At 49.3% G+C, this 15,942-nt stretch overlaps 1 protein-coding gene across 1 annotated transcript in view; it reads left to right on the top strand.

Annotated features, from left to right (window-relative positions):
• LOC130117571 (retinoic acid receptor beta-like) overlaps positions 1–15,463 on the top strand; it is a 159,534-nt gene extending 144,071 nt beyond the window's left edge. The window contains exons 6-9 of the mRNA XM_056285688.1: positions 8,005–8,181; positions 8,718–8,922; positions 14,795–14,953; positions 15,257–15,463. Of these exons, the coding sequence (XP_056141663.1) occupies positions 8,005–8,181; positions 8,718–8,922; positions 14,795–14,953; positions 15,257–15,423 (708 nt within the window). The 3' untranslated portion in view covers positions 15,424–15,463. The remainder of the gene's footprint in view (positions 1–8,004; positions 8,182–8,717; positions 8,923–14,794; positions 14,954–15,256) is intronic.
• Positions 15,464–15,942: the final 479 nt, after the last annotated feature.

Here is a 15,942-nt window from a genome sequence, read left to right as displayed (position 1 = left end):
CTCTGCAGAGCTGGGTAGAGAAGTTTTAGCAGCAATAGCAAGTCTCCTCAGAATGCTCCCTTCAGTCCCCTGCAATTTCCAGTCTCTGTACTCCTCATCAGTCTCCGTCGATGGCTCCCCAAGCAGCTTGGCTAGTTTGTGGACCGCTCGTTCACCAAACAGAACCAGCTCGCCACGATCCGTCGGCCAGCAGCTTTTGTCCAGCGGTTTGAGTAGTTGTACAAGATCGGAGTCGGGTAGACGTTTCACTAGATTGTCTACTACAGATTGCTGAAACTGCAGTCTGTTGATGTTCTCTTTGCCATCGACCAGTTGCACACCATGAAATGTGGCCATTGCGATGCGCTCCTTGGCGACGTGGAATGATTTGCCGCCCATTTCTTTCATTGCTGTTAACGCTTCGATAGTTTGTGTGATGTCATGGCTTGACTGATTCAGAGTTGTATATCTTTTCTGTAGTTTTAGAGAGAGGGTTTGGAGCTCACGTAGAAAGTCCTTCATACATGCAAAATCAGCAACAAAACCTTTGCTTACAAGCTGATTATGAAGGCCACTAAACTGCTGCCTTTCGGCATCCGTGCGCTTTGTATCCTCACTAGCGTCCTTCAGCTGTTTCGCTAGAGCAGGAAAGTCTTGCCACACAGCCTTGACAGTTTTACAACTATTGGCAACCCAGCGTATCATGAAGATTTTGCCTGTCTGTAAGAGTCTCGTTTCCAGCGCCGGCGCAGCTTCTTTCAAAAGTCTGGTATTTTGGGGGGATTGATGGTAGATTGCATATAACTGAAATAAAAATGTCAAAATAGTTGGTGGCCGTAACTGCTTTAAGCCGAGCCTATGTGGGTTCTATTGTATTTAGAAATCACGTCAGGACACAGCGCTGTCGCTCGACACAACCGCTACGTTGCATTCTTTATTTAGCCTGACACAGCATCACAGGCAGACCCGATCAAACAACCCAGAGCCCGCAGGCATCACCAATCGATCCCAGCACAATAGAACAGCACCAAATCAAATGCAGCACTGTCGATGTGTGCAGACATAACATTTCCCCGCCCCCCCCCCGGCAGGATTTCAAACATGAAAGGTTGACACAAAGTCCTCTAGGTGGCCAGGGCGTAAACGTTTGCGAACAGGTCGTGGGGCGGCCTGAGGCTGGGCAGGCCGAAGTGGGGAGGGAGAAGGCAGGGGAAGCTGAGGCCCAAGAATGTCTGGGGCCCTTGTAGGAGCTGCATGAAGCCCCGGGGTGTCTTGGCATGCCGAGGGAATGGCTAAGGTTGTGTCACCAGCTGTGTGTGGCGGAGCTGACACCTTCCGTAGATGACTGGAGTGCCACCGAGTGCCATCGCTGAGGAGGTAAGTGGCTGGGCCCAGCTGACGGGTGACCTGGAGAGGAGAGGACCAGTATGAAGCCATTTTATTGTCCCTGTGGGGCCTGCGGACCCTGACCCAGTCTGACATATTGATTTCTGGCACCCTGGTTCGTTTTGACTGGTAAAACCGTTGCTTCATCCGCGTCAGCTGATGAGTGACTGAGGCTCTGACCCCAGAGGGAGGTGCCTGGGGTGTGGAGGGGCGGAGCCTGTCAAGGGGCATGCACAGTACCCAGCCTAGCATGAGAGAGGCTGGGGAGACGCCTGTGGTCGAGTGCTGTGTGGCCCGATAGTGCAGCAGAGTGTGACGGATGGCCTGCGTGAAAGAGCACCCTTGGGCCATGTGTGCTCTGAGGCTGTTCTTCAGTGACTGGTGAAAACGTTCAATGCCGCCATTGGCCTGGGGGTGGTAGTACGCAGTGCGTATATGACGGATGCCCTTGCTTTCGAGATAAGCAGTGAACTCAGCAGAGACCAGCTGAGGGCCGTTGTCAGTGGTGATGGTCTTTGGGAGGCCCCAGCGAGAGAAAAGAGAATCCAGGAAGTCGATGATGATCTGTGAGGTCACAGTGCCGGAAGTGGTGAGTTCAGGCCATTTTGAGTGTAGATCGTAGGCGACCACCATGAAGCGTTGGTGGTGGGGAACTCCATGGACCTCACCACAAATGTCCAACTGCAGGTGTTCCCAGGGCTGAGAGGGCCAGGCGAGAGGTTGCAGGGGTGGGGGAGCCAGTCTTGCCACTCACAAGGCAGGCAGAACAGTCCTTCACCAGAGCCTCAATATCTCTGTCTATCCCCGGCCACCACACCAGGTCTCGGCAGCGCTGTTTCAGTTTCACAATGCCCAGGTGGCCTTCATGCGCCATATTCAAAACACGTGCACGGAGAGCAGCTGGGACCACTGTGCAAAACCCACGTGCCACGCAGGTGTCGTTCCAGCAGGAGAGCTCCTGTCTGACTCGGGCGAACGCAGCCAGCTCCTCTGGGACCTTGTGAGGCCAGCCGTTCTGGATGTAGGTGCGGAGCTGGGAGAGGACAGGGTCCTGTTCGGAGGCTGCCCTCAGCTTCTGCAGAGAGACAGTGGCCTGAAGGGGTGTGTGTAGCATTTGGACAATGTCGTTTTCCACACAGTCAGTGTCCGTCTGTGGAGCTGGGGTGGAGACAGAGCGAGAGAGCAGGTCGGTGACAACATTGTCTCTGCCTGGGGTGAACTGCAGGCTGAAGCTGTACTAGTGGAGGCGGTCAGATCAGCGGTGCAACCTCAGGGGTTTGTGGCCTGTCCCAGATGTGGACAGCAGCGCTGTCAGGGCCTGGTGATCTGTCCTGAGGGTGAAGGAGCGGCCATAGAGGTAGAGGTGCCACCTTTCACAAGCCCAGATACAGGCTAACGCCTCACGCTCACCCACGGAGTACCGCTGCTCGGTCAGGTTGAGGGCACGGGAGGCGAAGGCAATGGGCTTCTCCACACCGTTCTGGGTTTGAGACAGCACAGCCCCTATCGCTGTGGCTGATGCGTCACAGGTCACAAAGGTGGAGCTGGAGATGTCTAAGTGAGCCAACACTGGTGGTGAAATCAGTTGAGTCTTGAGATCAGGCACAGCGTCACTGCATGTCTTTGACTACACCCATGGCTCAACCTTACGCAGCAGCTGGCGCAGGGGGGCTGTGGTCGCAGAGTACTGGGGAAGAAACCTCAGGTAGTAACTTGTCATACCCAGGAAGGAGGCGACCTGGGCGGCCGAGCTGGGCTCAGGGATGGCCTGAATGGCGTCCACGTTGGATTGTAGTGGAGTTACACCGCTCGCTGACAGCCGGAACCCCACGAACTCGATGGCTGGCACAGAGAGGACACATTTCTCAGCATTGAGAGTTAGCTTGTGCTTGGACAGGGCTGCGAAGACCATGTTGAGGCGCTTGTCGTGGTTTTTACTGGTGGGCCCGTGTACCACTATATCGTCCAGATAAATGGCCATGCCCAGTATGCCAGCCAGCACAGAGACCATGATTTTCTGGAAGCAGCTAGGGGCGGAGCTGAGACCGAAAGGCATCCTGGTGTAGCGAAACACTCCTGCATGTGTCACAAAGGCTGTGAGGTTTCGGCTGCTGGGGTGGAGGGGCACCTGTAAGTACCCCTGTCTGAGGTCGAGCTTGGAGAACACCTCAGAGCCATAGAACTGAGCAGTGAGTTCTTCTGAGGTGGGCAGTGGATACTTATCAGGGACCACTGCCTTATTTACTGCGCGTAGATCGACGCAGACACGCAGGCCCCCCGACTTCTTCTTAGCCACCACGAGGTTTGAGACCCAAGGTGACGCGTCCACCGGTTCAATGATGCCAGCTTCCAGCAGTTGTTGCAGCTCGGCGGAGACCCCATCACGGAGAGCCAACGGGATGCGGCGCAGTGGTTGGAGGACAGATTTCACAGCAGGGTTGAGGAGAGGTTGACGGGCGAAGGCGGAGAGGCAGCCCAGCCCCATAAACAGCAATGGCCACTTCTGCTGCCAAGGTGTGGCAACAGTCAGGATTGCTGTCCCCCTTGTGTCTAAGAGGGAGAACCCCAGAGCGGAGAACAGGTCCAGGCCGATCAGGTTGGCCCCACGGCGTGCCACATGGAAAACTGCATTGGGCACCAGCTTGGTTCCATAGCGGACAGTCACTTGGAGAGAGCCAACCAGATCGATTTTGGAGTCACCATACCCACAGAGGACAGCTGAGGGTGCGGACAATGGCAGTGAACGGAAAAATTGACTGTAGGTATCAACATTCAGGAGAGACACACCTGCACCGGTGTCCAACAGCAGGGGGATGCACACATCATTAATGTTGACTGTGCATGATTTGAATGACACTGGCCCAGAGCTCACCTTGTGAATGACGGCGGTTGAAGACTGGGGGGTGTGGCCCTCTGACCCAGCCGGGGAAGATCGACAGACGTTGGCAAAGTGATTTTGCTTACCGCGGATACGGCATGTCTGGCCACGGGCAGGGCAGTTCTGAGCCCTTGAAACATGAGACCGAGATCCACAGTTACCACAGGACTGTTGAGGGAGGGGCCGAGAACGCCGTCGTTGCAGTTGCAAGACGTCCCCAGTGGAGTCGGCGCCCGCCTCGCTCTGGCTGGGTTGCGTCCCGACGGGCAGCCGTGAGTAGAGGGAGGAGTCGTTGGCAGCTTGACTGGAGGTGGCCACTTGCTGTGTATTTAGCACAGCAGCACACTCAGCTGCTCCATCAACCTGTAGTGCGATGGTAATTGCTCTGGACAGCAGCAGATCGTCTTTTTCCAGCAGGAGAGTCTCACGCACCTTTGCGTTGTTGGTGTGTTCAATTAGCTGGTCGCGAACCATCTCGTCCTGAAGCGCGCCAAACTTGCATGAGCTAGCTAGCCCTCGCAAATTAGCTACATACTGCTGCACAGACTCACCAGGCAGTTGGTGTCGCTGACGGAATATAAATCGCCGAAGGAGGGCACTCTGTGGAGCAGCGAAATGGGTGCTCATAAGTCTCACAGCTTCGTCAAAGTTTGTGACGTTCCCCAGAGTCCCGAGCACACGATGACCCTCTGCTCCCAAGCAGTGTAGCAACAGAGCCGTCTTCCTAGCCTGGCTCACGTCGTCGAGCCCTGAGGCGATGATATAATTTTCAAAACTATGTAGCCAGCGAGTCCATGGTACCGGAGGCTCGCCAGGTAATGCCAGGAAGGGGGCAGGTGGTGGGAGAGAGATATCAGCCATCCTCGTCGCCAATATTGTATTTAGAAATCACGTCAGGACACAGCGCTGTCGCTGGACACAACCGCTACGTTGCATTCTTTATTTAGCCTGACACAGCATCACAGGCAGACCCGATCGAACAACCCAGAGCCCGCAGGCATCACCAATCGATCCCAGCACAATAGAACAGCACCAAATCAAATGCAGCACTGTCGATGTGTGCAGACATAACAGGTTCCATTTCTGCTTGGGTACAATATCGAACCGGGGGCCTTCGACTACATATGACGTCACAGATTATGTTGCTAGCTACGCTAGCTTTATAGTTATTTAGCTGTGTTTTTTTACAATCCACACTGACATAGAGTTGGTTAGTAAAGGTCATAGCTGCGTCTAAGGAGCGAGGCCGTAGGCTCGGGGGGGGGGGGTCCTGGACGAGCGGACTCGCGCGAGGGCCCAAGGTCCGAGCTGCGTCTAACATCAATCTACTGTTTCCCGCTGTTCCTAAACTGAACTAGCCCCTACCCAAGCCCCTACCCAATCATAATGCGTGAAGTAGTGATGTCATCTGTAGTCGTAGGACCCCGAGCACATCTGGTAGGCCAATATTTTTTTCCTAAAATGAATCCGGAAAGTTCCTGCACTCAGGCGCTAGGATTGGCCAGATCTGCCTGTCAGTCAACTTTCCGGATTCATCCAAGAAAAAAATATTCGCATCCGGTAGGGCGAGTAGATCAAGTACCTACGCCGTTGTGCCAAAAAATGCACTGCCTGAACATTGGGGAAATCTGTTTTAAGTCAGGGAATAAGTCCAGACACCTTTCCAGTTAGAACGGGTGCCCCAAGTGTTGCGATACTAATTAAATGCTTGCGCAACCACTCATCGTCCAACCCAGCATCACGTAGACTTTCTCTCAAAGAGGAATAGAATGATGCAGCATCCGTGCCCTGTTTTAGCTCAACCAAGTCCAAGAAGATATTTCCTAAAACACCATTGCCACTGATGTCAGACCGAAGGTAGATGATGAGGTAAGTGGTCCCATACACTGAGCTTTCATCTATTGAGATGCTAATTGGCGAGTTTGCTTTCTTCAGATTGGATATTATTTTGCGTTTCATTTCGCTGGCTAAATGGATTGTAATCTCGGCACACGAGTGGTCTGATCTATATACGGCACACGAGTGGTCTGATCCATTTTAGACTCGTTTTGTTCTTGCAGTTCTAGTAAGGGGCCCATCTACGTGAATGACATTCATTATTTTGCGATACAGTAAGCGGTTCTGAATGCTCCTTCTGTCTCATCAAAGTGGTGTGCACTAGCCTCAATAATAATGTAAGGCATCACCTCCCTTTTTTCCCCTTTTTGGCCAATTCTTTGGCTTCTTTGTGCGCGACACTGTCCTTGTGTTTATATATTTTGTTGCGCATAACTTTTGCACTGTCACTATGCACACTTCTTTTTCCCCACTCGCTGGATAAGTGACCCTCTCTCTCTGGTCCAAGTAGTATTTTTGCCTCTTTACATGTTAAACATCCGATGCAACCCTCATTGAAAAAATCCATCTTTGCCGTTCCTGCCACTCCTTGCTTTGGCTCACAATCCACACTATGGGAAAGTCTGCGGTAATGTTAGATGGCACAGTCTCAGATGGGCCAGATGCTGCTGGTGGTGAAACAGATGTTGCTGGCGATGGGCCAGATGCTGCTGGTGGCAAGGGTCGATGTGCTGCTCCTGCTATGGACTCCGCCGTTGTAGCTAGGCTAGCAGTACTGGCTATGCTAGCATTAGCTAGCTGGACAACTTCCTTGCTCGTTATCTGCTCCTCCACTTTCTCAATTTCTTTTCCGGTTTTGTCGTTGTTTGGCCTTTTAGTAAAATCAAACTTTGTCAAGTCTATTTGTTTTCGTTTTGACATTTTATACTATTTTCCATCTGACGTTTTAATTTCCATCTAACGTGAGGCACACAACCGACGACGTAGGCACATTGACACTACGACCTTCAAACAGCCGAACAAGAGTGATCCGATAATTGTCCGCTAAACAATAACAGTTCCCCCTAGTGTGTGCATATTTACATTACTGTACTGTACTGCACTGTACTGTACATTACATCCGAATTATAAGTGGATGTAATTTAGCCTACAGGCGCGCCACAAGGGGGTGCCGATGACACATAGAAATGGGACACTCCTTGTATCTAGGTATGCCATGGCCAGAACTAGGTATACCGGACACTCCGGGGCACCAGCGTAATTCGAACCCAGGTGCTATGGTATGATTGCTTTATAGCGCTCTATGATGCCAGTTGGTGACACGTGAATGTATCTGCTATCTTCTGACTCTTGCAAGTCGCTATGGATAAAAGTGTCTGTTAAATGAATAAATGTTGGCCGTCCAGGTAGCATAGCGGTCTATTCTGTTGCCTACCAACGCGTGGATCGCCGATTCGAATCCCCGCGTTACCTCCAGCCTGGTCGGGCATCCCTACAGACACAATTGGCCGTGTCTGCGGGTAGGAAGCCGGATGTGGGTATGTGTCCTGGTCGCTGCACTAGCGCCTCCTCTGGTCGGTCGGGGCGCCTGTTCCGGGGGGGAGTGGGGAACTGGGGGGGATAGCGTGATCCTCCCACATGCTACGTCCCCCTGGCTTCTTTTCACTTGACAGTCCTCACTGTCAGGTGAAAAGAGCGGCTGGCAACTCAACATGTATCGGAGGAGGCATGTGGTAGTCTGCAGCCCTCCCCGGATCGGCAGAGGGGGTGAAACAGCGACCGGGAAGCTCGGAAGAGTGGAGTAATTGGCTGGATACTAAATGTTAACGTCAGTTTAATATCAATATTTAACAGTTAACCAGTGAACGACAACGGTGGTACAGATCCTTGTCTCTCTCTCTTTCTCTCGCCATCTGTCTTTGCAGAACTCGAGCTCGGACCACAGAATCCAATTGGATCTGGGACTCTGGGATAAGTTCAGCGAATTGGCCACCAAATGCATCATTAAGGTGGTGGAGTTCGCCAAGCGAGTGCCTGGTTTTACTGGACTGACCATTGCAGACCAAATCACCCTACTGAAAGCCGCCTGTCTGGACATCCTGGTGAAGCTGTTTTTTTTTGTTTTTTTTTTAATTGTCTTTTAATGTTTATGTGCTGCGTGAAGGTTTCACAGTGAAAAGCGACCCTAAGAGGTCTGTTCATCGAGATTCACACTCAGCTCTTCAGAGTACATTTAAAGTACAAGGCACAACATATTCTAGAGCCTTAATATCGTAAATAAGTGTATATAAAATAATTCAAAAAGGTCACTTTCCTCTCATTGTCTTTTGCTTTCCTAAACAATGAACTGAACATTTAAATTTAGCTTCCCTGCAACTTCATAGTTGTCAATCCATCCATTATCCAAACCGCTTCTCCTGATCTGTGTCTGCTTACAATTTTTAAAAGTGAACAGAGCAGGGTGTTCAGGCTGTACTTTAAATTTGAGACTCATCACATACGTTGACCTTTACAAATCATATGACGGGCTCACCCTTGAATGTGAAATGATCAGTTTCTCCTCTCTCATTCATCCTCTCTCTCTGTTTCTCTCTCTCTCTTTCTGCCTATCTCTGTCTGTCTGTCTTTCTCTCTGTAGATCCTGAGAATCTGTACTCGTTACACTCCAGACCAGGACACGATGACCTTCTCAGATGGACTGACGCTGACCCGGACTCAGATCCACAATGCCGGGTTCGGACCATTGACGGACCAGGTCTTCACCTTTGCTGGCCAGCTCCTCCCCCTGGGGATGGATGACACGGAGAGTGGCCTCCTTAGCGCCATCTGCCTGGTGTCTGGAGGTATGGCAACCACTAACAGGAAAACTTAATAGGTGCTAGTCAATGATATGTAAGAGACAGTGGTGACATAAGTAACAGCTGTTCATGAAATTATCATGGTGAAGAACATCTGATACTTTAAGAGAAACAAGTTACAACAGAACAAAGTGCAACTGTGTACTTTTAGGAAAGAATATTTGAAATGTTAAAAATGTTGAAAATGTGGCTTTGAGAGTTAATAAAGATAAAGAGTTAATAAAACATCACCTCTCAGTTCTAGACCATCTGTTTATAAGGATCCAACACTTGTTGTGAAAGCAGGATTTGTTTTTCTATGTTAAGATTTATTCCAGAAAAAAATATAATTAGCTTTTTTCTGTTTCACTTCTCAACAATGAACTGTCTGGTCTGTTTCTGAGGTCAGGTATCTGAAGACACCTGGTGATATTACAAAGCTCAAAAGGTCAAGTGTGTCAAGCACTGAACTAGAAAAGGACCCAGAATGCAAACACACTCGAGGATAAGGCAAAAATCAAGTCCTTTATTCACCAGAAGGTTCAGTACACAGGCGTCAATCAGCTCAGCAAAGGTATCAAAAAATGACAGGCAAAAGGCAAAGTCCAAAAACACTCAGGTCTGATCTAGAACACTCACGGCGAAATCACAAGAGAAAAAAATGCTGGAACACTGTCACACACAGATCAAGACGAACTGGCACAGAAGACAGGGAGCACACAGACTAAATACACTAGGGAGGGAGACAATTAGACACAGGTGCAACACATTAAGGCGGGGCAGGTAATCATACGCGGGAAATACAGGAGGGCAGGAAGTGAAGGTATCGGCAACGAGGAACACGTTGAGTATCAAAATAAAACAGGAAGAACGAGACAAGGAAACAAGAGGGGACAAAAACAATAACTAAACTAAGATGGACTGTGACAGTAAACCCCCCCCCCCCCAACGGCCGGCACCTGACGGCCCAGTATCATCTGGATGAGAACGGTGGAAGTTCCGGATGAGGTGAAGGTTCATAATGTTGCTGGAGGAAACTCAGGAACGTTCCTCTGGACCTTAACCCTCTCAGTCCACCAGGTATTGGCGACTCCAACCACGGCGTCGGACCGCCAGCAGCTTGCATACTGAGAAGACTGGCAGGGAGGTGGGGGTCTGGAGGCGCGAACTAGGGAGCTCTGTGGCTTGACTTGGCTGATGTGGAAGGTGGGATGAACTCTCATGGACCCAAGCAATTTGAGTTTCACGGCAACAGGATTAGTAACTTTGGAAATGGGGAATGGACCAACAAACCTGGGAGCCAGTTTCTTGGATTCCACCCGAAGAGGAAGGTCCTTGGTGGAGAGCCACACTCTCTGTCCACTGGTGTAGTAGGGAGCCAGGGTACGCCGCCGATCTGCTGCTCTCTTATACCGTTCAGAGTTGTGCAGAAAAGTGCGTTGAGCCCGGTCCCAGGTGTGTCGACATCGGCTGACGGAATGCTGACCTCCTGCTCGAGAGCTACGAATAGGAGCGGCTGATAACCATGCACACACCGGAATGGAGAGAGGCCAGAGGAAGCAAAGGGGAGGGTGTTGTGTGCATACTCGACCCAAATGAGTTGTTTAGTCCATGTATTGGGCTTCTGGGGGGCCAAACAATGCAGGGAAGTCTCCAACTCCTGGTTCAGCCTCTCCGTCTGGCCATTAGTCTGGGGATCATGACCAGACGAGAGGCTGACTGAGGCTCCGATGAGGGTGCGGAAAGCTTTCCAAAACCGTACCACGAACTGCGGGCCTCGGTCCAACACCACATCCGTGGGGGGAAGCCGTGTAGGCAAAACACATTATGTAACATAACCTTGGCCGTTTCCTTGGCCGAGGGCAGTTTGGGTAGGGGAATAAAGTGAACCATCTTGGGGAACCTGTCGACTACTATGAGTATGGTGGTGTTACCTTCCTGTGAGTATGGTGGTGTAACGCTATGGTGTTACCTACAGATCATAAGCCGTTGATCTACCTCTTCAATGAGGAAAAAAAACATTCCACAAATGGGTTCCCCAAAAGATCAGAGATGGGCTGTGTACCTGAGCGCCAACGAGTGCATTCATGGTGGCCAGGAATGGACCAGGACAGTGAAAAGGCAGTCTTTTGAGGGGTGTCAGACATACAAAAAGGCACCACCTACCGCACCGTTACACCCCTGGGAGTGGCCGGAGTCTCCATGGTCAAGGATTCATGTGGACGTCTTATCCTATGCAGGGCCTTTCCTAGAAGAAATGTTCCTACTGATAGTGGACGCTCATTCAAAGTGGATGGACATGAAGACAGCGACATTACAGGCTACCATAGAGAAACTACGTCAGAGTTTTGGTGTGTTTGGCCTACCGAAAATGTTGGTGTCAGACAATGGAACCTGTTTCACAAGTGCAGAGTTCGAGTCTTTCATGAAACAAAATGGCATCTGTCATGTGAGATCAGCGCCGTTCCACCCATCCTCTAATGGGCTAGCAGAGAGGGCGGTCCAACCTTCAAAGAGGGGATGAAAAAAATGAAGGGGGGAGACTGCGCAAACCAGGCTGTCAAAGTTTCTGTTTCAATTATTGCATCACACTTCATGCGACAACAGGCGTGTCACCTGCAGAGTTGATGATGTCATGGACACTCAGATCTGCTTTGGACTTGATCATGCCAGATGTGAAAACTAAAGTGCAGAAAAAACAACTGAAGCAGAAAAGGACACATGACACAAACAGGAAACTGAGAAGTTTCTCACCAGGAGATGACGTTTTCATCACAAACTACTCATATGGATCTAAATGGATTTCTGCTGTCATCAAGAGCTTCTCAGGTCCAGTATCCTACATAGTACTCGTTGGAAGTGATCAAACCATGAAGAGGCACGTGGATCAAGTGAGAGCTAGACTAACAAACGCCGCGCCAAACTTGGAGTCTGAAAGACACTTGGTGTTGTTGCTGGACACTGACCAAGGTTCTGTGGGCCCCTTGCCTGCAGTGATGACTGAGGGAGACCTATCACCTTCAGGTGAGCCACCGGAGCCACAGCCTGCTCCAGATATCCAGGTTCAACCAGACTCACCTGTTGCCCCAGATATGCGACGCTCAGACAGGAAGACACGTTCGCTTGCGCACCTCAAAGATTTTGTTAGTGAGATCTTTTCCAGGAATAAAGCTCTGATCTCACTGGAAGGACCTACCTTCCAGGTTTGAAAAACAAACACGAAAAGAATTCCTGTAGGATATAAAAAAGAAGAAAAAAGACATCCAGTGGAATATAAAAAACGGTTTCCAGAGCATAATAAATGTGTTATTGTGAGTTAAAGAGTTATGGTATTTTCTATTAGTAACTGTATTTTCTGTAAGTAACGACTTAAAGGTTTGGGGAGATGTGGTATCCTAGCATTTATACTGTTATTTCGTAATGATAAATACTTACCTGCTAATTGCTAAGAAGAATACTAAATAATACATAATCATACTCACCTTGGTTAATCCTGTTGTAGAGTAAATATATGGGTTATTACTTAAGAGTCCACTAGGCGGCGATCCTCTTATGCTGCTGTTCAGAGTGATCTTCTTATGCTGTTCTGTAATCGTAGAAGAGTTACCGGAGTCGGCGTCCGGAAGCTCGGCGTTGATAAAACGTTAGACATGTAAATGTAACGTGTAATGGTGCCACACGTTAAGTCAGTAAATTGTTGAAACGAAGTTTGAGAAGTTGTGGACAATACATTCTTCATAAGATACAACACATCTGAACCTGAATCAATCAAGATAGTTTGTCCAGTGGAGTTTGAAGGGGTGCACAAAGAAACTTTAGACTGAATAAGAGAAGGGCTGGAAAAAGTCTGAGTTCTGCTCGAGAGAGCTCTCACCTTAACAAGGGCTCTTTCTCTTAGCTGGCAGGTGGCAATAAAATGCCCCTACAGCCCGCAATACAGGCAGCGTCTCGCTGTCATGCGTCGTTGCCTTTTCTCGGGAGTAAATCGTGTGCGCCCGAGCTGCATGGTTTCCTTCTCTAACAGAAGGGAGCGCCGTAGGATGCTCAGGTGAATTACGCCTTAATGAAGAAGAGGATGGAGTGCTCGGGAGCCTCTGCTGGCGAGGCGGCGAACAGCAGGAGCGAGACCGTCCTCTTTCTATGTCTAGGAGTCTTATCAATCTTGATACACAAGGCAATAAGGGGATCCAGGTCAGCAGGTGAGTCGAGGGGATCCAGATGGTCTTTTGAGGGGCTCCAGTTGCTGTCGGCTACCAGTGTGCGGAATCCTATGGCGTAGTCCGAAACCCACTGACGGCCCTGACGAAGCCTCATCAGAGCCCTACCCGCCTCTCAACCCGGCGCCGTCTGCTGGAAAATCTGGGTAAAGGCTTTGTAAAAGGCAGACAGGGAATTGCAGATGGGGGACTTACGACTCCACTCGGCTTATAGCCCAAGCCTCGGCTCAGACTGCCGTTCAGGTGAGAGATGAGGTAGGCGATCTTGGACCGCTCCGTGGGGAAGGCTGCTGACTGAAACTCGAAGCACTGGGAGAGGAAGGCTCTACAATCGCCGGAGTCTTAGGAAAAACGTTCAGGTCGGGACAGAGAAGGACTGAGGCTGAAGTAGGTGGAGCGACGCTGACTGTCGAACCCAGAAGCATAGAGGGAACCGGTCCTGGACTAACTGGCAGAATCTGCAGCTTCTGTATTTTCTCGACCAAGAAGTTCATTTGTGTGCCCACTGCCGTCACGGTAGGATCTTGTCGGTCGGTCAGTTCTCTTATGTGATAGCGAAGATGACCGATCTGCTCATCTTGTGACTGGATATTGAGGTTGAGTGTCTGAAGCACAGAGCGTGCAGAGTCCGTTTCTGCTCGGTCCATGTTTGGCCAGTTCGTACTGTCAAGCACTGAACTAGAGCAGGAAGCAGAGTGCAAAAACACTCGAGGATAGAGCAAAAATCGAGTCCTTTATTCAGCAGAAGGTTCGGTACACAGAGGTCAATTAGCTCAGCAAAGGTATCCAAAAATGACAGGTAAAAGGCAAAGTCCAAAAACACTCGGGTCTGATCTAGAACGCTCACGGGGAAAAAATGTCACGCAAGGATTAAGATGAACTGGCACAGAAGACAGTGAGCACACAAACTAAATCACTAGGAGGGGTGACAATTAGACACGTGCAACAGATTAGTGCGGAGCAGGTGATCTCACACGCGGGAAACACAGGAGGGCAGGAATCTGCAGCAAGAGACAAGGTGAGTATCAAAATAAAACAGGAAGCTCAAGAAGAGGAAACAAGAGGAGACAAAAACAATAACTAAACTAAGATGGACTGTGACAAAGTGTATTGGCGTCCGAGTAGCATAGCGGTTGCCACGCGCTACGTCCACCTCGCGAAGCTCCTCACTGTCGGGTGAAAAGGAAGAAAGCCGTCCCGGCAGGAGCAGCGACTAGAACGGCTCGGAAGAGTGGGGTAGTTGGCCACATACAAATAAGAAAAAGGGGGGGGTAGTCTATGTTTGCAACACAATTTAATTCGCCCCTCAGTATAACACAGTCATTTGATTGAATTGAGGCGATATAGACTGAATATGACTGGTGTCTGATGTGTGCAGTCATATTCAGTCATATTCACATCAGACACCACAGTAGTGTGGTCAGACACACTGTATTACCAACACACTATATCACTTCCTTCTTGGTGTGCTGAGATCACCTGATTTACAAATTAAGCATTGCATATAACATCAACAAGACAAAGAAGCATATTATTCATTCTGTTTGATTTTATTACTTAAAGTATTTCTTCAGATGTGAGTTGGAGTTGCATTGATAAACATTAACTATGCTGTATTTCTCCCCTAAATTTTAAGATATTCACCTCTCTGCTTCAAACAGACCGTTATGACCTAGAGGAGCCGTCCAAGGTGGAGGTGCTGCAAGAGCCCTTGTTGGAGGCGCTGAAGATCTACACCCGCAAACGACGGCCCAGCATGCCCCTCATATTCCCAAAGGCCCTGATGAAGATCACAGACCTGCGCAGCATTAGCGCTAAAGGTCAGAGAGCAGAAAAAAGAGTCCAATCATGTGGGGGGTTTACGCCACATATACACCAATCATTTAACTGAAATAAACCAGTTTGTGCTGTGCAGTGTTATTACTTAGCGTCTTCTCGCCATCTTCTCCTTCTATGTACTAAACTAGGAATTTTCCTCAAACTCATATTCAAATTGTCACTCTAATACAGTAAATCATACTCCCCAAATATGTGGATTTGTCCTGGCCAAACCGCGTCCAGATACATGGACACATACACGAACGTCCTGAAAACGTATGATGTGTCTGCTTCTGTTTCCACAGGAGCAGAGCGGGTGGTTACACTGAAGATGGAGATTCCAGGCTCCATGCCTCCTTTGATCCAGGAGATGCTGGAGAACCTAGACAACCTCCAGAGGAAACAGACTGGGGTGAACAGCGGCCCTCAGCTGCTCTCTGTCTCCACACAGTATCGAGACGGAGAACTCTGAGTGATGGAACAATACCCGAAGGGCCCGTCAAGCCCCAAGGCTGAAGGATATCAGATGCAAATGTTCTCCAGAAGATTGCTGTCTATGTTGCTTTACCTCAACTTCTGGTTCAACAGAAGTCTTTCACAGACTTAAAGGAGACTGATTGTAATACACAGTAAACAATAAAACAGGTCATAGTTTGGTATCCGAATTATCAACAGGGATCATAAGATCATAACATTTTATTTTGATATGTTAACCAGTGATAACCACTCTGTTATCAATCAGTGATGGACTAAAATTGTATTTATAATTGCATGATGCATCGCATTACTTACCTCATTGAATAATAATAATAATAATACCTCTAGTATTAGTGTAGCAAAGTTAGGAAAAATATGAAATTGAACAAATTTATGGAATCTTGGAGTGTTTTCACACGGAGAAATCTTGCAGTTAGTTTCTTTTATATGGATTTGTGTGAATAGAAAGCTATGGACTGATTGAGGAACTTTGGAAAGTTGACATGTCATTTGT

Source organism: Lampris incognitus, chromosome 9 (assembly GCF_029633865.1).
Source record: "Lampris incognitus isolate fLamInc1 chromosome 9, fLamInc1.hap2, whole genome shotgun sequence".
NCBI lineage: Eukaryota > Metazoa > Chordata > Actinopteri > Lampriformes > Lampridae > Lampris > Lampris incognitus.
Note: the sequence above shows the minus strand (reverse complement) of the source record. Positions and strands in the feature narration are given on the sequence as shown.